Below are 20,402 nucleotides of genomic sequence, written 5' to 3'. Positions count from 1 at the left end.
ATGGAACATGTTTTAACTACTCAGTGACAGCAATTGCTTCTTAGATGCTCCGCTTTGTGGGGAATATTGGCATAACTTAAAATTGTTGGCGAAGAACTTCTTAACAAGTTTGTCCTCTTTGTGTGAGAGGAGTGAACACTGGTTAGTCAGTGGGTAATGTGTTGGATACTTCAGTATTTTTTTCCACTTAAGTTGAAATCATTTTCTTTAACAAATCTGTGATAGAACATATCTCACCCGTTCATTGTTTCATCAAGTCTATAGACTAACCCTATGCTTGATATACGAGGAAGTACTGAGCAGAGATTCTTAAGCTGTTCTGTCTGTTTCTGTAGCATTGTCTGTTGCAGACAAAGCTGTTTCAGTCTACAGCTGAACTTTGCTGTTGTGCACATTTTTGCTCAACATTTTCCTCCGAGCCGGGTATGCTTGCTGGAGTGCAGTGCTGGGTGAACGTGACCAAGCTCGTTGGCTTATGTGATGCCACATATCAGGATCAACAGCCAGCAGTATGGCTTCTTTCCAGGATCTATTTTAATAGCACTTACTGAATGTTACCTGTCTCAGTGCTGAAACGTTAAATCACTGTATGAAATATCAGCCTTTGTCTACATGTGTTTATGTACTTACTTTGAATTAATCTAAGCAAAAAGTGTGAGAAGTCTTTTGTATTGTGCACCTGTTGTGTAATAGATCTTATCAACCTACTGTAAGTTCTGTGTTTCATGTCAGCTGTTGTAGACAGGTGTAGAAAACCTAAACGTGTGTGTAATAGCAGTGGAACGATTGCTGGACTCCTGGCAGCTCGGGCAGCTCTCTTATTGATGGTAAGCATGGATGACACTCATTTAAAAGGAAGGTGACAGATGAAAAGCATTGACCACTCATACTGTAAGTTTGAACTGATTGTTTGTAATACGTCCTAGTTAGAGCTCTGAATTTGTAGCTTAAGTTTATGGAATATTTATTCTCCTATAGTTTTTATTGCTAAGGAGAATCTTAAAACCGTTTATGCTCAGTTAAAACCTTTCAGCGTGGTTCTGAGATAAGACTTGAAGTGAACATTAGTTGAAAAAAAAAAAAGGGAGGAAAGATGGATATTGAGTAGTAGTGAAAACAGTGCTTTTTTGGTGCCTGATCATATCAAGAGGGCCCTCTTGCTTGGAGAGGAAGAAAGAAGTGTATCCCATGGTTTCTTTGGAAGCTAATGAATTGAGATGGATGGCTGGCATATTTGTCCCCCTTCTCCATATTGTCTGTTAGCAAAGGGCTCATACAAATCATACAAATCCTTTTCAGCCAAAAGAAAATACCGAAAGACGCCACTGGTGTTTCTTTTGTAAACTCCTGCCATCATTGGCTGCCAGCAAATTTCTTGCCCTGCTTTAAAAAACAGTGTCCCTCAAACCCAACCAAACATGTAATTCATTCGTATCAGCATTGCTGGAGGTTGCTGTGCTTTCTTCATGCAGCTGCCTGCCTGTTGCAGTGAAGTGGCTGCTGTTTGCATGGCAGTTTCTGAACAGTTTGTGAGGAGAGCACATTTGCTGAGGTCAGAGTAATAGTTAAGAGATGTTGACCTATACTGCTTGGTCTTTAGAAAGCTAGGAATCTGCTTATTTAGTTAGTTAGATAACTGATCGCTTCTCAAATACACAAGTGTCCTTTGGCTTGAAGTCTAGGTTTTAAGACTGGTAGTGAAAGCAGTCCTCAATACAGGTTGGTGTTTTGTTTGTTTGTTTGTTTGTTTTTAAGTAATTTCAGAGTTGCATACAAATTCTGAAACATTATCAAGATATGGAAAAAAAAGCATATATTTTTACCAAGTTAAATATTGCTTATTTTATTGAGTAGAATCATAGAATCACTCAGGTTGGAAGAGACCTTAAAGATCATTAAGTCCAACCATGACCTAAGCAAACTACCTGAAGTCTAACAACCCACCACTAAATTGTGTCCCTGAGTATTTGGTAACATAACTATTGTAGAGACATCTAAAGGATGAGGGACAGGAGTGTGTATTAAACAGCAGAGTAAACCACGACACATGTCAAAAAAATCATCCTGCTTTTGACTGTAATGGAAAATACATACTTTGTTTTGGTGTGACTGTGTCAAACATCTGTATGACAACCCTGTCTGAATCTTAATAAATCAATTAGTAATAAGAAAACCGGTACTCTAGAGGAGACGTGTTAGCAAAAGTTACTGTAATTGCTGCCTTTATGTTGGCATCTGTGGGCGCTGTCCTCTGGCTCTGTGCTGACGACACCCAGGAAATTCCTACATTCTCTGTGTCTGCAATGCGAGTGTCAACCTGGGATATCTTTGCTGATATAGTAGTATTAATGCCCTGACAGTGTATCTTCTGTCTTTTGATGGGATGGAGCGTCACTGGTGAGAATGAAATATAATTCCCTTCTTGCTAAGCTGGGAGTAGAAGGAGGCCTTGTGGTTTATAAGCTCTGGAGCTTTGAGACATAAATGCACCATTTTTGTTATTTTTATTGCACACTTTGTATATGGTTTGTATGAGTTTTGTTTTTCATGGGTATGAGATGTTAAACAACCTTTTTTTTTCCATAATAAATCCCTGTCAGATAGATTTATTCATGGTACAAAGCTGTGTCAGCCCCTGCATGTAACATGGCAGCCATTTGGGAATGGTATGTTGTGTGCGTAGAGAGGGCTATAGCAGAATAGTGTGACAAAGGTTGCAGAGATGCAACCATTCATGAGTTAGGAATCTTGCTTGCTTCAGGCAGTACAAGAAAAAAAGTTCATTTCCTTCTTGCATGGGCATTATTAGTGACTTGATTACACGACAGTATGTTGTTCTCTGACTCCTGCCCCTCCGCCCCCAAATTACTTGCTTCATGTAATGCATGAGGTGGTGAGTGATCACTGAGTTGTCATTTCCTTGTAGCTCACTGTATATTCTTTGGCCTTACTGCTATTAATCAAGCCTTGTTCTGGTAATAGCTACTGATTTTGAAGGGTTTCCCTTTGGCAACATGCCCATATTCTCCAAGGCCCCCAATCCTTGTTGCACACACTTAGGCTTTTCTGAAGGCTTGATGATTTTCAGGAGCCAGCGGAGCACCCCAGAACTACAAATTTCTCGCTGCTGGATACAGTTCCTAGCACTGGAGCAGCCATTGCACCCGGCTGTTATACAGCTGTCCTCATTTGTGGTGTATCCCTTGGCAATGGCAGCACAGCGTAGAGCGGTCAAAGTGCATGGGGTGGAGCAGACAGAGCGGCCAGCCTGAGATGCAGGTTGGGGTGGTACATCCCTGGGCTAAAGGATTTGGCAGTGACCACGAAGTAGTAATTTAGTTAGCAATTTATCAGTCTTAAGAAGTTTTGATACAGGGAACATGGGTCTGAATGTTACAACATGGCTCACTCATCTTGGATGCTTTTTGGTTTGATACTGGGTAACTTGGAACAGCAATTAATTGTGTAGGTTATTTCACAAGGATATTTCCATAGTGGTTTGCTGTGGAAATACAGAAGAAAAAAAATCAAGCTGACTTCTGTGCATTTAAATTTGTTTGTTACATGTATTAGTTATAAGAGAAGCAAGAGTTGTAGAAGGAGCCATACTTGGAACATACTTGAAAGTAAGTGTAACCTTCCCTTCAGGTTTAGGTCTGATTTTTAAAGTAACAATTTATCAAAAAAACAATTTTTTGGTTCCTGTAGAAGTATTTACACTATGATTCTAGTTTGTGTATCCACACAGTTGAAAGCAAGGAGTGGAAAGGGGTGCAATCAATCATCTTTTACTAACTGGAATTTAATAATAATCACTAAAATAAAAACTTAAGAGAGTGATGCAGATTGTTTTGTTCTGTGAGCAGTGGAGATGACACAGATGGCATTCCTATAAGCCTGATGACTGGTGAGGTGTTACTGAAGAGCTTTGCTGGCAGTAGGGATATTTAAGAAATATTCTTCCTTATACGGTTTCACTGGTAAGTCTCTCTTTGGGACAATGCCTGTAGAATATTTCTGTTATATCTGAACGCTTGTTTTGTTGTAGGAACTTAAGGCTCACCCACTGTCAGATGTTTCTCATGCCATGGTTGGAAACCAGGCTTTAGAAGAGGCCTGCACTGCAACTCCTAGCCTTCCCTCCAAGTTTTCAGTTTTAAAAATCATTTTGATGCTAAAAATGATCAGACTGGCATGAAACAAGCAGACATCAAGGGTAACGAGTTAATGAAAAGATGCTTTGAAGCGTGTCTGACAGCAGTCTGGGTATAGTTGGTGATGCTGGCAGTGAATGAGGGGCACGATGAGAGATAAGTATGGTCAAAGAAGTATGACATTTATGGTTGTCAGCAGGCCTTAGATGATCTTTTCAGCGTGTATGATTCAGCAAGTGAGAACTGGTGAATCCTGAAGCAGTTATTTAAGGCATTACTGTCCCTGGTTTTGTACACTTTCACTCCTCAGAGGGGTTGATCAAATGGCATGTGTGCTCAAACCTCTGTTTCAGTCTGGTAGGCCAGCCTGAACTGACACACTGTATTGCTGAAGGTAGGCTGGGGAAGGGAGGTCTAGATGAGCATTAGGATCTTCTGCAGCTCTGTATGTCTTGAATATGAGTCATAGCCCTTTGATTAAAGAGAAGCTTTTTACATATGATTCATTGTAAACTATGTTTATGATAACCAGTCTGTAAATCTGGGAGTTACATGCACAGGTAGCAGTGCTTGTTTCCTCACAAATGCAGGTGATCAACAGGCAGCACACAACGTAGAGATTCATTTAGCAAGGTCACAGGCGGGATAGCACAAAGTTTTCCATCATCTGCTAAGAATGACAGAGCTGTGATGGTTCAGCACTTTCTATTAGTGGATGGATGAGCAGGTTGTGTAAGGCTGTGAGGTTAATTAGCCCACTGGAAGGGAGACAAAGAAGTTGAGTTTTTCCAGAAAGTGTTTTTCTTAGTTCGTGTTCTACTGAGTCAACTCTGATCTCACAGGCTGTATGTATTTCAGTAGAAAACTTTTCCTGTTTGAATTGCGTTGAGAGCTTTGTGGTCTTCACATGCTTGTCTTTGGAAAAATCTCTCTCAATTTTAACAAGAAATCTCATCGGTTCTTCTCATCGTCAGTCACAGTAGATTAAAACCCGTCTAGCTTTCCAAAGAGAAATTGCTGCGTTGTTAAATACCGTTGTAGTGGATCTTCTTAGAAGCTTGTCTACTGTTTCATACGGTCGCACCTGAAATTGTTTGTTTTCCCAGTGAAACAAAAGGGAGGTTTTCAGAAGTCCAGGCTATAATTTATCACTGGCCTCCATTTTATATTTTTGAAGATGAGCCCCTAAGCACCTTGCTTGTGAGGAGCAAAGCTTTTCTTACTCAAATTGACCAACCACTTTGCTTTTCCTTCTCTTTTTTTTTCAGAGCCCTCTTGATAGAGCCCAAGCAGCCAAGAACAAAGGAAACAAATATTTTAAAGCTGGAAGATATGAGCAAGCCATTCAGTGTTATACTGAGGCTATCAGCCTGTGCCCTCCTGAGAGAAATCTTGATCTTTCTACCTTCTACCAAAATAGAGCTGCTGCCTATGAACAGCTGGTAAGAAAGTAGTGAATTAAATGTTTATTCTAAGAAGTTGAATTTTAAATTATGTATATTGTCACTTTTGTCCACTGAAAGACCTCAGGTGGTGATATGGGCTGCGTTCACAACAAGATACCATTGCTTGCAGCAGTTTCTCTCTTGTTTGTCATACTTCTCCACATACAACTAAAATTATGTTCTGTTAACTGGAGTCTGTCTTAGGTGATTCTTAAGTACTCTTCTATAAGACAGGGTTTTAATTTTTTACCCTCTGGAATAACTTTCTTGTTTACTTGTTAGTTTTGTTTCTCTTTACAAGACTGTTGCTTTAACTGTTGAGTAAAAAGCCAAATATTTCAGAGGATGCCACTTCAAAAATGAAATATCACAGAGCATCTACAAAAGTCCAAGCTCTAAATTTTGCACACATGGAAGTAATTACTTGGTAGCTCTGTGTGTGTGATATTATTTTCTAGAAATCAACTAGCATTTTTTTTTCATTATGATATCAGTAGATTTGCTTCCAAGGTCAAGCTGGTAAGCTGTATAAAGGAATGGAAAAAAATGGCTTTTTGTAGTCTGAAGTATCAAGTTAGAGACTGAATGATTTAAGAAATCAGGTTTTGAATGGACTTTTTAGCAGGATCTGTGGCAGTAGAACAAGTGGAAATGGCTTCAAGCCCAGGGAGGCTAGATTTAGGTCAGATAAAAGGGAAAAATCTTTTACAGTGGGGGTGATGAGGCATTGAAACACACTGCCTAGTGATGTGGTTGATGCCCCATCCCTGGAGACTTTCAAGGCGAGGCTGGATCAGGCCCTGAACAAGCTGATGTAGCTGTGCACGTCCCTGTTCATTGCAGGGGAGTTGGACTAATTGGCCTTCAGAGGTCCCTTCCAACTCTTATGGATTTGTTGATTCTGTGATAGAGCATGGATAAAACTGTTCTTGTTTAATGAACTTCCACTTATAATACTAATTCATGCCATAATTAATGATTGGCTAAAAAATGTATGTGGTTCTTTTTCAGTTATTAGAAAAGCCTCTTTTGATCATTGATTTTGAATCAAAGAATGGGTTGGGTTGGAAGGGACCTTTAAGATAATCTAGTTCTAGCACCCTGCTATAGGCAGGGACACCTCCCTCTAGACCAGGTTGCTCAGAGCTCCATCCAGCCTGGCTTTGAATGCTTCCAGGGAGGGGGCATTCATAACCTCACAGAAGATATGTGCGTTTTGAGTTTTTAATAGCCTTAGCTAGTTCTACATATGAATTTATCATTCCTTTATAGTAACAGTGTAGTGAATTGCAATATCAAATAAAAAAAACTAACAAACAAAAATGAAAAACGAGTGAAAAAGACACCCCAAAACTAACAGTTTTAGGACTTTGTTAAACTTGTTTGTTGATTTTCATTGTGTTTTCACCTTTTTTCTTCTATTGTTTGTGTACCAGTCTTTCAGTCCCAATGTTACTTTCCGCAAGTATGTGCATCAGGTCATTATCTTCTCCCATATGCTTTGTACAAAAACTGTCTGGTTACATTCATCTGTAGGAATTCCTTTTCAGTTCTGTGGCTCTTCTGGTGCATGTGGCTTCCAGTGGTGCCTGGCAGTTTCTTACTGAGAAACTTGCAGGAATAGAATCAAGCAGGTAGAACCAGAGCCTTGGGAACTGCAGCTACTGTTAGGTGGGCATGACCCTGGAGCAGGTAGCAGAAAGCTAATATCATACAGCTGAGTAGGGCTTCTTTCATCATGTTTTTTTGCCCACAGCAAAAATGGACAGAAGTGGCACAAGATTGTACAAAGGCTGTGGAGCTTAATCCTAAATATGTAAAAGCTCTCTTCAGACGTGCAAAGGCTCATGAGAAGCTAGACAATAAGAAGGAATGTTTAGAAGGTGAGTGTCTCTTGCTATGTCTACTTAATAGTGCTTAGGCACTTTAGATATTATTAAACTTATATAATTATTATTTTTTAACTTCTTGTAACTACAGTAACCCCTAAATATTTTAAAATGCCATTTATAGTTACAACAAATACATTTTCTTCTCTTTTAAGAGGAAACATTTTACTGTTTTTCAAATTTAGATCTGAAATTGCTGCTGTAAAATGGGTCTTACAGTAGCCACTTTGGGTATTCTCTGTCCTGGAAGCTCCCTCCCTACTTATTGAAACAGAATTCATACAATGTGTTGTGTAGATAACACAGGCAACAATCATTCTAATTCTGTATGGTAACAAAGTTTCTTCCTTTTAGAGAAACTGTACTCTTCCAAAAACAAGGTGTTTTCACAGATGGAGGTGCTTAGCCAGAGACAAGTGGTACAGCCGTTTAAATGCGTATGGCAGGTGTAAAAGGGAGAACAGTTTCAGTAGCATTTTTTTTCTGATATATATATATATATCATATATATATATCTATCAGATATATAAGAGGTAGGCAGATTGGAACAGATTAGAATAAAAATCCTTTTTTTTTTATGTTAATGATGTGTATTTGGCAGAATCTGCTGTGTCAAACTGTTGCAATGTTGTTCTCCTGATGCAAGATTAAAAGGCAAATAAATTTTCAGCTATGCCAATGCTCATTATCAAGAGACAGAAAATAAGGTAGCAGTCTGATAACTTGCAAATCTCACTCATAAAGAAATAAAGTTATTTTCACTATGTGTAACAACTAAGAATTAGATTTCCTGAAAATAGAGGATACATTTATTTTTATATATCTGTTGGCAAGATGCCTCTGTCTTGTAAGACCATCATGACTAGAAAAGGACTGTTTAGGTCATTCATTCTAGTTGTTTGTAGTCACTCATGGACTGTAGAAAATGGACTAACTCTGGAATAGCTGTACTTCAAGAGTACTGTAATAACATTAATAACCTTACAAAGTTAGAATAAACTGACAGGTGATAAAAGCCCTAAGAATGAGCTGCTGCTCTGATAGTATGACTGCTTTTAATTGCAACTCTCTTACAGTGTTAGAAGCAGCAGTGTTTGTAGCAGTTGTTTTCAGTGCTTGATTTTTAGCTTGCAGTTTGCTGTGGATCTATTAAATACTTCTATCTGCCGACCATATATGAGCAGTATGATCTTTGGAAATAGGTATGTTCTTGTAATGGAAGGAAGCAGAAACAAAACAATCTGCCACCAGCAGTAAAACCCCTCTCCACTGATCCATGGCAGTGTAGTCTGGGAAGGTGTTGCTGCCTCACTCAAGCCTGGGCACTGATTTACAGCTGTCTGTATTGGGCAAAGCATCTCTGCCAGGCACTTAAAGTGGCAGAGTATGGTATTACTGCATACACTATGATTGTACTGTGTTTTTCCAGGGACTCTTACATTTCCTGACCATACCAAAGTTGCAGGGAGTTGCAGTGCATAGCAGTGTAGTAGTATAGAAGTTAAACGAAAACTCAAGGGTAGGACACTTGCTTTTTGAGTTTATTCAAACAAGGCGGAGTTTGAATTTCAAGTCCAAACTCTGCTCATCTTCACTTAATAATCTTATATAATGACTTCATGGGAATTATATCTGAGGCCTCTGATAAACGCTTTTTGTTGATTTTGTTCTTTGTGTATTTCCATTAATGGAACAGCAGTTTAACTAGGAAATAAATAGAAAGAACCAAAAGTAGCATTGCATTATTGGAGGACATAAGGATAATGTACTCTAAGAGTGCATTTCACACTGCAAAACATTATTCAGGCAGTAATGGGTTAACATTTTCAGAGGCTCTGTGTGAATGAAAGTGATATGAGTTAGCACTTCACATGTGCTAGCAAGATACTTCTTGTAGTGTTGCTTCTTTCCCAAGGCAGGCAGAAAGAGGTGGAAATATAATATGGGAAGATTTCTTAAAAGCTGAGAAAGGAATGAGATATGACTGAACAAAAAGTGAGGTTTAAAAGCAGAAATTTATGTAGAGAATTATGACCAATCCCAGAAGACAAACTATTTTGGTTCTTTTAATATGCACATGTTATAAACTTAGATACTATTAGCATTTCAAAATGTTGAAAGCCCCTGCTAGAGGGATGAATTTTTACTATTTGTCTACGTGTAAAGTCATGAAGATTAAAAAAACAATAAAATTTAATTTTCTTTATTTGCTGTTATTACAGGACGTGTTAGTTTGAGAGTAACTCACTGTACTAGTGACACATTTTAGTGTTTAGTAACAATCAGAATTGGTTGATAATCTCAATTTTTATGTTGTTTCCCAGATGTCACTGCAGTCTGCATTTTAGAAGCCTTTCAAAACCAGCAGAGTATGTTATTAGCTGATAAAGTTCTCAAACTCCTTGGGAAAGAAAAGGCCAAAGAGAAATACAAGGTAAGGCTTGTCATGCTGCTGACAAATGCTGATTTCTGACTGTCAGAACGTTGTTGACATTCTGGTGACTGTTGCAAGTTGGTCACTCTTCACAAAGCTAGTATGTTACCATTGGTGTTTTGTTGTGGGATCTGTCCAAACAGTTTGAAACCTTTGTAGGGAAGAAAGGCCTATTTCTAACAATCCGGTTGTTTCCTTGTAATGATCAAAATTATGATGGTGTTCAAGAGACAATCGTAGGCTGATGTGCTGCCTTACTTGACTTTTCTAGACTTGGAAGATAACAGGTGTTAGAACAACAGCAGTCAAATGTTCAGTTGCCCATCAGGTGTTGAGATAGGAAAGTTGAGATAGGAAAGTTTATGAACAATAAATGAAAATGGGTAAAAAACTGTGTTACGTAATGACTAGCTTAAAATGAGAAGGATGATAATTGAGGGGGTTTTACTCCTAGGTTATTCTTGGCTTTGTAGATAGAAATTTCATGCAGGAAGGATTAGGTTGACGCTGGGATTTCTGGGTTTCAGAAAGTGGCTAAATAATATTTTTGGTTTTGGTTTTGTTTTTAAAAAAGCCAAGAAACATTGCTGAAAAAAAAATGGTACAGAGCCAAATCTCATCTTTTTGTTCATGGTCAGACTTCCTGATTCTGTCTTGAGAAATACACTTTTATCTCCCACAGATTATTTGCAGCAGTCACTATTCTGATCCATTTGTGTAAATGTGTGCTTATGCTTGTACTTCTCTCTTTGGACACTCAGATTTCTTTGCATAAGCATTTGGAAACTGCAGCAGCAAGAACCGTGGAAGTACACAGGTAGCCAGGAAGTCATCTTAAGTGACCTTAGGTTGGGACATATGTTAAATTAAGCTAGCTTGTTATTTGTGACTGTGGTTTATCTACTGAAATGCACATTGGCTGTGAGATGCTGGATTTCTTTTCTGTAGAAACTCACATAATTGGGTGACATCGAGGTAACAAAAAATAAATCATACTTTTAGTATGATAGTGGTAGCATCATAAAACAGATGTTCTTTCTGTCAGGAGTATTACAACTGAACTTAATAGAGAAATGGAGAGGAGTGTATTCAGACTTCACTTGCAGGAAAGATTGAATTGTAATTCTCTTTTGCAAAAACTTTTTATGGCTGTACAAAGGATTTTGCACTCGAGGTGTTATTTCTCATGCAGGTAAAATACTTGGTGTCTGGGCCAAGCCCCAAGTTGAAATTAGGATATTGCCATCTGATTTTACAATCTAGTAAACTGACATTGTATTTGTCTTTCAGAATCGTGAGCCTCTGATGCCCTCACCACAGTTCATTAAATCCTATTTCAGTTCTTTTACGGATGATATCATCTCCCAGCCTTTGCTTAAGGGTGAGAAATCAGATGAGGATAAGGATAAGGAGGGAGAGGCTTCTGAAGTAAAAGAAAAGTGAGTCTACAGTACAGTTGGAAGTTGTTTGCTGTTGAAATTGTTTTTAGTGGTTTTGACATTCTTTTCAGTTTAAGTTGCTGTTATTTTACAGTACCTCCCCTGGGAGATCCTGTGGTAATAAAATAAACTTATGAAGTAAAATCAGTATTAAAAAGGAAACTTGGGAGGGCTGACTGGCTGGTTCCAAACTGTAGCTGTCTTTGATTCCTTAAACAAAGAAAGTACGAAGTGGGGAAGACAAGCTAAATATTTTCTAAAATACTGTGGTAGAGATTAAGAGAGAACTAGAGAGTGCTGAAAGAAAGGAGTATATTCTGCTGAAGGAGAATTCTGAAGGAAGAGAGCAAATCCTCCTTTGGATTGAAAGGGAGAAGACAAGCTCAGAAAAAAAGCTGTCTATTGGTGAGAACTGAATAACAGCAACTGAGGCTGAAAGGATATTTATCTTTTTAGAATCAAATTGCTCTGTTTTGTTCTGACGAAGAAAAGCTTGAGTGCTTTTGCACTTATTTATTTTGTTTTCTGAGTGAAGTTTGAGCGCTATGTAAATGGGACTTTGACTTACTATGCTGCTTTCCAGTTGATTTTTTGGAAGGTAACCACTGCTGTCAATATGTAAATTGCAATCAGCACAATGAATTTATTAAATCAGGATAGAATGGCCTGATCCACAGACAGATTCAGTGAATCCAGGGCATGTAGCTGAGAACAAGGCAGTATTTACTGTAATTTTTTAAAATCTGAAACCCATTCTTCTGCATATAAACTGCACATTGCTAGGTTCACTATTCATTTTTCCGACCTGGTGTTCCATCTTAGCCCTTCTGTTTTAAAGTAGATATTCACATTGTCCTTAGCGTGAAAAACATTCAAGGCACAAATGAAGCAAGTAGGTGGGGAAAAAAAATTTTCTTTTCTTTCTTTCCCATGTTATCGTGGCATTTTATGTCTAAATTGTTTTGGATCTGTAGTGGTTCTGTCCAGGAATATTTGTTACTTTACTTATAATGCTAGTGTTATAACTTAGTATAGCAGAAATTAGTGTTTAAGTTTTAAAGAAAAGTCTGAATTGAAATTGCAGTGTTCAGTGAATACAACTGTTCTTACATCATTTACAGCTCTGGCTATTTGAGAGCAAAACAATATATGGAAGAGGAGAACTATGACAAAATTATCAGTGAGTGCACAAAAGAAATTGAAGCAAAGGGAAAATACATGGCAGAAGCTTTGCTTCTGCGAGCTACTTTCTACTTACTTATTGGCAATGCAAATGCTGCCAAACCAGACCTAGATCAGGTCATCAGCATGGAAGATGCAAATGTGAAGGTAAGAATCTGTCACAGCTGGATTGAAGTTTGGGTTGAGAAAACATATGTTAGATAATAAACTTGAAGTATAGCTCAGGTCTTCTTTTTTTTTTTTTCCAAGTTTTGAAGTGCTTTAGTGGAAATGTTTTAGTTTCTCTTACTGTTTTTGTCTTTTTTTTTCCTGACAAATTGTTTTTCAAGGGGTTATTTCCAAAGCATCTGTGCTAAGCAATAGAAACAAAAGAACAAAGGAAGCTGAATCAACTAGAGGCTTATGCAGTCTGAAAATTAAGTTAATAAATAAGAAGACATTAATTACAATTGTGTATTGGACTGCTAAATATGCTGGTTTATTTGTATGCATAGGGAAGCTATCTTTGAATTAATTTTCTGGGGGGTGAAAATCCAGTGAGATGGAAGCATAGGGTGATCTATTTGAAACTAGGCAAAGGAATTTAGTTGTTTTAGACTCAGTGTGAAATTTATTCCTTCTTTAGAATGAATGATACCTGTCTGTAAGAGAAAGCAGTCACTTGAGAAGTTGAGTGTAATTGTAACAAAGTCCTAAACTGGGAGGAATGTTGAAGTGGTTAATACCTCTTGGAACTTGTTTTTTTTACAGCTCCGAGCTAATGCTCTGATCAAACGAGGAAGTATGTATATGCAGCAGCAGCAGCCTGCGCTGTCCACTCAAGACTTCAACATGGCTGCCGATATTGATCCTCAAAATGCAGATGTTTACCACCATCGAGGACAAGTAAGAATCATTAGAGATTTTTGTCCCAGTACTCAAATACTTCAGTGTATACTAAAAGAATAGTAAAGAGCAGTACATAGGCATGGGATATGTATAGACACAGTCTGCACTGTTTATAGTAGAAAAAGTTGAAGTCCTAATTTGGAACTGTTGCAGAGTAAACGTGTGTTCAAATCTGCAGGTTGAGGTCAGGAAGAAGCAGTAGGAGACAATGCAGAGCAACAGAAGTTCAGCCCTCTGTCAATACAAACTCTGACTTTCAATGTATGAGAGCTTATGTGCACTTAAACTACTCCATAAAAGGGGCCTGATATGTCAGAGCAGTAGCTACATAGAGCTACAGAGCAGATGTTACCACCTGTTTCTGTTAACTCAGAGTTTGCCCTGGTACTTGCATCTCTTAATTTCATCCCTTCTCACTTGACACTGCTGTGTCCTCCAGTAGTTTGTAGGCCAGACAAGGCCTGGTTCCACTGAACTGTAATATAATAGATGCTGGAAGGAAAAAAGAAACATTACCATATGGGGATATGCTAAGTTGTATTAGAAGGGATAAGCGTTTCAGCAGTGGTAGTAGTGACAGCTGGTCACTTCTGATGGTACAGATTTTGACAAGCATGGCATGCAGGCTCTGGTTCATCTCTGGTGAAAATGCACAGCTAACGGTGGTGACTATGCTGAGAAATAGTGTTTTGTAGCTGAGAACTTGCTCTATCAAGGTGTTATGGTGCTCTTTATATCTGTTGTAGTTTACATTGAAATAAATGAGGCATTACTTTCAGAATTACCTACGTATAACATAGTTAATGTAAGTTTTGTTACTCATTTACATGTGTGTGTATATATATATATATATATATTTTTTAATTAAAACATTTTTAAAAAGCAACAAAAGCATGTAACTAGCAGGTTGGACATGTCTTCTAGAGCTTAGCAGGAAAAAGAAGTTTAAAAACTTGTATGGCCACTGGAAGCATTGTCAGGTGACCTGGGAGGACTACAACTATGCTGATTGCTGTTGTAGGGAAAAAATATCATGCAGCCAAAGCTCAATTAGAGTTAAAACTGGCCAGTACCATGGGGGACAGCAAAAAGGGATTATTTTAAAATAAGTTAGTAACAAAAGGAGGACCAGAGATAACATTGGTCTGTTACTCGGTGAGGATGGTTGTCTCAAAGATAGGGGCACAGATAAAGCATAAGCGTTCCATGTTTTCTTTGCCTATGTTTTTAACACTGATAATGGTTTCTGGACCCCAGAGCCCTGAGTTGGAGGACCTTGACTGCAGTAATTCTAAGCCAACCCCAAAATTGTGCAGGATTTGCTGTTCCAGCTGTGTGCATAGGATTCTATGGGGCCCGATTAGATTCACCCCAGGGTATTCCAAGATCTGGGTGATGTCATCATGAGACCTCTCTGAATTATGTTTCAATGGTCTTGGACATTTGGAGAGATCCTGGTCAATTGGAAGCTGGGAGACTTTGCCCTAGTCTTCAAAAAGGCAAGAAAGAAGACCCTGGTAATTACAGGCCTATCAGTCTCACTTTGGTGCCTGGCAAAATTGTAGAGATTATTCTGGGAGTTCCTGGAAACAACTGTAAGACAGTGCAGTCATTGGTCACAGCCAACATGGGTTCCTGAGGGAAAGCCTTGTTTCGTGAACTCAATCTCATTTTATAACGTTTTATACGCCAGTCTAAAATGAAGGTGTTCTCAATCTCTGCACATGAACGTTGCCTTTTTATGTATGAAGTTGATGTTTCATTGGTGGCCTTACTGTTCTATGAGAGTAATTTTTTTTTTACTCCTGGTTTTTGTAAGTTTCTAGATCTAAAACTGAACTGTGGACAATATGAATAACTGATGCTAATTGAATTATCACTTAAATGTACGAAGTGCAGATTAAATATAGAAATAGGATTTTCTTTTATTCTGGTTAGCTGAAAATTCTGCTTGACCAAATTGAAGAGGCTGTGGAAGACTTTGATGAATGTATCCGATTGCGACCGGATTCTGCCTTGGCTCAAGCACAGAAATGTTTTGCTCTGGTAGGTAATGTAGTGGTGTTCTGTGGGTGCTCTGATTTTAAAGATTTCTTTTAAACATACTTTGTTTCTTTGTTTTCTTCCCATTTTATGGAAAAGTAGTGCAACAAACAATATATTCTAATAATAAGGCAAGGAAATAACAGTCTCTTAGTTGGAATATGGATTTACTATTATTTCACAATGCTCACTGTTTAACAGTAGGTTGTCTTGACTGTACTGTGATCGAGGAGCAGAAATTTGCACTCTAACTGTATCACACAAAGCTTTATTTAAGCCACTGTTATGTAAAATGTCCATCTTCAAGAAATTGGAAACGGTATTTCAAGCTGCTGTAGAGTCTCTGCATGCAGACATCTCCAGGGGACAGCTTTGTGTGGTGTGAGAAAGGAACAGTTCTCAGCTTGTCATTTCTAGGCTTTTGAAGTAGAGGGAGGGTTTTGGCAGCTATTGGGTCTTTGAGGATTCCTCCTCTCTCCCTTTCTTTAGTAGTCCACTCTGCTAGGGGCTCAGAAACATGGCGGGTTCCTAGAAAGCAGGTTTGATAGGGTGCTACCTCCTAGGATCTTGAATTGTCATGACACATGCATCTCTTGGGGAAGTGAGTAGGTCTGATGAGCCATATTTTTCTTATTATTTTTTTTCTCTTTTCTATTTCCTTGAATAGTATCGCCAAGCGTATACAGGGAATAATCCTTTGCCTGTGCAAGTAGCCATGAAAGGCTTTGAAGATGTCATTAAAAAGTTTCCAAAGTGTGCTGAAGGCTATGCTCTTTATGCTCAGGTACATTTTACTCTTCCTTTTATAAAAATAGCTGCATTTTTGTGCCTTTTGTCTTGGATAACATATGATTTCTGAAATAAGAATCTTAGAAAGTAAGTTCTAAAGTAACACACAGTGCTTGAATTTATGTGTGTGGGTGTGCTGGGATGGAGGAAGTAGGCAGAATTGGTGCAATCAGAAGGTAAACAGTGAGGGTCAAAGGTGGTTATTAGGACAGAAAGGTCTGGAGTATGCTTCCTATTGAATTCCTGCGTATATACAATATCTCATTTGATTAATGGTGGGGATTCTGTCTTTAATTCGGGAGTTATATGTGTAGAACTAAGGTAGCAGTTTTGTTCTGCTACAAATTATATACTCTGTTTGGTCAAGGAGAATAAACTACAGATGTTTAAAGTACATTTGTAACAGAGAATGTAATTTGTTCTTTAAGAAAACATGCTGCTGATTGTAGCATTATCAGATGTTCTGTTTTAAAGCAGGCAGTTTCTGTGGAAGCATATATTTTTATTCCTTTTGGTCAGTTCAAAGAAATAACTGAAGTAGAAATACATTAAAAAAGGAAGAAGTTGAGATGTGCATGTACATACTTCTAGAATGATTTTTATTATTTTTACTGGCAGTACTCTTAACATGTTGCTTGGGGATCTCCCATTACAGATGGTACTGTGATCAGTAACTTCTGCACATAAAACCTTGCAGCTTTCTTCTAAAAAGACTAAATTTTGAAACTGAGTTGTGGTAACTGGCATGTTTGGCCTGTTCTCTGATACGAGAGCCATATCCAATCTAATATTAGAATTAGCTTAGCTGAGGGTGCATGTTTTGATTATGTATTGATACATAGGTTTCTCTTTCGTTGCAGGCACTAACTGATCAACAGCAGTTTGGCAAGGCTGATGAAATGTATGATAAATGCATTGATCTTGAGCCAGACAATGCCACTACGTATGTTCATAAAGGGTACGTATCGAGTTTGCAGTCCTTTGGGTCAGGGGCAGTTGGGTGAACCAATATTTAGGTGAACCAATCCAAACTCACAGTAGATGTTGAGAAATTTAGCCAAAAGTGGCTTTGCAAAAACAACTTAGTGCTGTTGTTTCTACAGTTTCTCTTGACTGAACTGGAAATGAGATTGAAGTTTCAGTAAAGTTTCATTAATAATCACTCAATTGAGTATCTGCTTGAAGTGTATCTGACTGTCACTTTACCAAATATTAATGTCTGCCACACTCCACCCTTAAATGTGATCTGGGTTATGCAGAATATGTGAAGTTCTAAATTTTCTCTTTTCTTTTCAGTTTACTTCAGCTTCAGTGGAAGCAAGATTTAGACAAAGGTTTAGAGCTCATAAGCAAAGCCATTGAAATTGATAACAAATGTGATTTTGCATATGAAACCATGGGAACGATTGAAGTACAAAGGTAATAATGAAATACAGTGTTAAGAATTTCAAGTTATTTTTGAAATTACAGCAGTCCTTTAGCTTTCCCCACAGATCTTAAACCTTTCTTATGATCATCTCCAGTGCAGTGAGAGGCCAGTTCTTAACAGTTGTCTTGACTACTGTTTTGTAAGTCTTCGGCAAAGCCTTGCTTTTATTTGTGGCATAACTTTGATTTACGATCTGGCCAATTTCATACTTACTGGATAACATGTAGATGAGTCTGTGTGTTTAAATACATCCGTTCTGCATTTAAAATTACTTCATTAATCCTCATTAGGCTTCCTATGTATCTAATGTAGTCCTTAAACGAACATTAATGGGCTATTTGTACTGAGAGTCCTGACCTATATACCCAAACCGGACGGGTCGGGTTCAGAAAAGGTGCTGCAGGGATGCAAAAATTAATTTGCCAGTCTTAATTGGATGATGTTTTGGTTTATTTCAGAGGTAATCTAGATAAAGCCATTGAAATGTTCAACAAAGCTATCAACCTGGCCAAATCTGAAATGGAGATGGCCCACCTCTACTCGCTCTGCGATGCTGCCTACGCCCAGACAGAAGTTGCAAAGAAGTATGGATTGAAACCACCAACACTGTAAAAACAAACACAAAACAAACAAGAGGAGGAAATGACTTCACTTTAGAAGTTGCCCACTTCAGCCAGCCCTAAAGACGCTGTTGCAAACCATGTTGAATGGTGGAACTTAGTTTTTTCCCGTTCGTGGTGTTGTCATTTGCTACATCTGTTAAATGTTTAGGTGTTGTGGGAGTGGTTGTTCAAAGGAGTATGCAGTGTTGCATCTTGTTCCTTCTGCAGCAAAAACCTTAAAGCGTTTTAAGGGGAAAAAAAGTTGCAGAGGAACAAATGGAAGATACTTTGGCCATGCAAATAAAAACTTTATATTGGTTCATTTTGAGTTGATCACGTTATGGGTGATTTTTGCTTTACTAGACAATACTACAGCATGTTTTTTTTTTCCCCTGTTGATTTTAAAGGTAATACTAGTCAGTGCTGTAAAATAGGTTTCTCTTTTATATGCGATTAATCCTTGAGGGTTGATTTTAATTTTGCAAAAAGGAAAAAAAAACAATTTACAAACTGTTTACTAACAGATTTTTTTTTTTTAAGCCAGTAGGTGTGAAGAGAATTCTGTAAATATATGCAAGCATGCACAATCTTCCCTTAAAGCCCTTCCCGCCCTCTGCATTACAACTTAAAAATAGTCCTGTGGCAGCTATTAGGGAATTAATTTGATAGTCCTTCTCCTCACCCCAGAAAGCCCAGGTGTACCGTGTAGGAGAGCTAGTACAAAGGTTTCTTGGGGAAAGAGGTTAGGTAACACTACTTTACTGCAGATTTTACTGGAAGAGAGGCTATGTTCCTATGCAGCGATCCTTACTTGAATGTCACAAGAAATTGTTCTGTAGGGTTCTGAGAGACTCCCAAGGATAGAAAGCACTGCTGGGAGTGGAGCTGCCAAGGTATGGTCATGCTTGCGTATAATCTTGTAATCTCTGTGCGTTGCTGAAATCCAACAGTTAATACAACTGTCTAAATTCTCTTCTTTGGTCCCTAGAGACTTGCGTGTTCTGCTCTGATCCTTGTAATAGCCCTCTGCAGGATTAAGTGAGATAAAGAACAAGGCACAGTCTAAAACCTCAAATCATGGATTTAGAACCTTTGCTGGTTTCCTTGTTCTTCAGACCCTGTATTGTCTAAGATTACAGATACTGAACAAAAGAAGCAAATGTTTGGCAAATAGCACATTGGCAAGTTACTACTAGAATAAACACTCGTCCTCTAACTATGAACTTCACTGAGTGCTTCTCTGCTGCTTTGGGTTGATCCATCTGATACCGTAGTCAGTCTGTGGTGCCTCTCGCTGGGTTGATGTGGCTGGATAAAACTCATGCAAATACTTAATTGATGTTGCTTTGATCTGGACTTCTTCCCATCCTAAAATCATGGATTTGCTTGTGCTGAACTTTCTAACATATTTCACCTCCTAAAGAAATGAACCAAACTGCCATGACTGTCTTGTTCTCTCCTTGTGACACTCCGTAGCAGCAGCTTGTGTTTTCAACATGACCTACCTTTCTCCCAGCAAAAACAATTGAGAATGGAAACAGTGAACTGTTGACGCGGAGAGTTAATCTTTGTATTGTAGTTAGCTGACTGACGTGATCCGAAATCATAACATTGGCGAATTGAAGGCACTGGAAGGTACTTGCAGCTGCTAAGGGCATTGCGTGTAATAAGTGTCAGACGTCTTCTGGAACTTGCTATCTCTGCATCAGTTCCTGCATTTGTTCCCGAGAACAAAACTATGCCAGTCTGACCGAGTTGTCCTGTTCTCCCGAGGAGTTTTTATTTGCATGGCCTTATTTACATTGGCATTTTCTCCTCTTCACCCTACCTTTACCCCATTCCTGTCCCCACCAAACCAATTAAGGGAAAAAAGCATGTGCTGTCAAATACTAGCATTCCAAATCATCACAGACTCTTGCCTGTTCTTGAACTAGTTTGAAACTGCACTGAAAAGGATGCGTTGTCTGTAATTTTTTTGTAAATGACGTATCACCTGTAAACTGAAAAAAAATAAATATTACCTTCAAGTATTGCTCTCTGACATGAATAAGAGCAGGTTTTGATGAAAGTGTTCTTCTGCAGTCTGCAGTAGTGTTCTCTGTGCTTAT

General features: G+C 38.4%; 1 protein-coding gene across 1 annotated transcript in view; it reads left to right on the top strand.

The window, feature by feature from the left end:
- The window catches only part of TOMM70 (translocase of outer mitochondrial membrane 70), a 22,750-nt gene extending 2,415 nt beyond the window's left edge, over positions 1–20,335 (top strand). Inside the window, exons 2-12 of the mRNA XM_416605.8 lie at positions 5,423–5,596; positions 7,356–7,482; positions 9,813–9,922; positions 11,213–11,361; positions 12,483–12,690; positions 13,294–13,428; positions 15,370–15,477; positions 16,142–16,258; positions 17,124–17,221; positions 17,560–17,682; positions 18,151–20,335. Coding sequence (XP_416605.3) covers positions 5,423–5,596; positions 7,356–7,482; positions 9,813–9,922; positions 11,213–11,361; positions 12,483–12,690; positions 13,294–13,428; positions 15,370–15,477; positions 16,142–16,258; positions 17,124–17,221; positions 17,560–17,682; positions 18,151–18,304 — 1,503 coding nt within the window. The 3' untranslated portion in view covers positions 18,305–20,335. The remainder of the gene's footprint in view (positions 1–5,422; positions 5,597–7,355; positions 7,483–9,812; positions 9,923–11,212; positions 11,362–12,482; positions 12,691–13,293; positions 13,429–15,369; positions 15,478–16,141; positions 16,259–17,123; positions 17,222–17,559; positions 17,683–18,150) is intronic.
- Positions 20,336–20,402: the final 67 nt, after the last annotated feature.

Source organism: Gallus gallus, chromosome 1 (genome assembly GCF_016699485.2).
Source record: "Gallus gallus isolate bGalGal1 chromosome 1, bGalGal1.mat.broiler.GRCg7b, whole genome shotgun sequence".
Lineage (NCBI taxonomy): Eukaryota > Metazoa > Chordata > Aves > Galliformes > Phasianidae > Gallus > Gallus gallus.
Note: the sequence above shows the minus strand (reverse complement) of the source record. Positions and strands in the feature narration are given on the sequence as shown.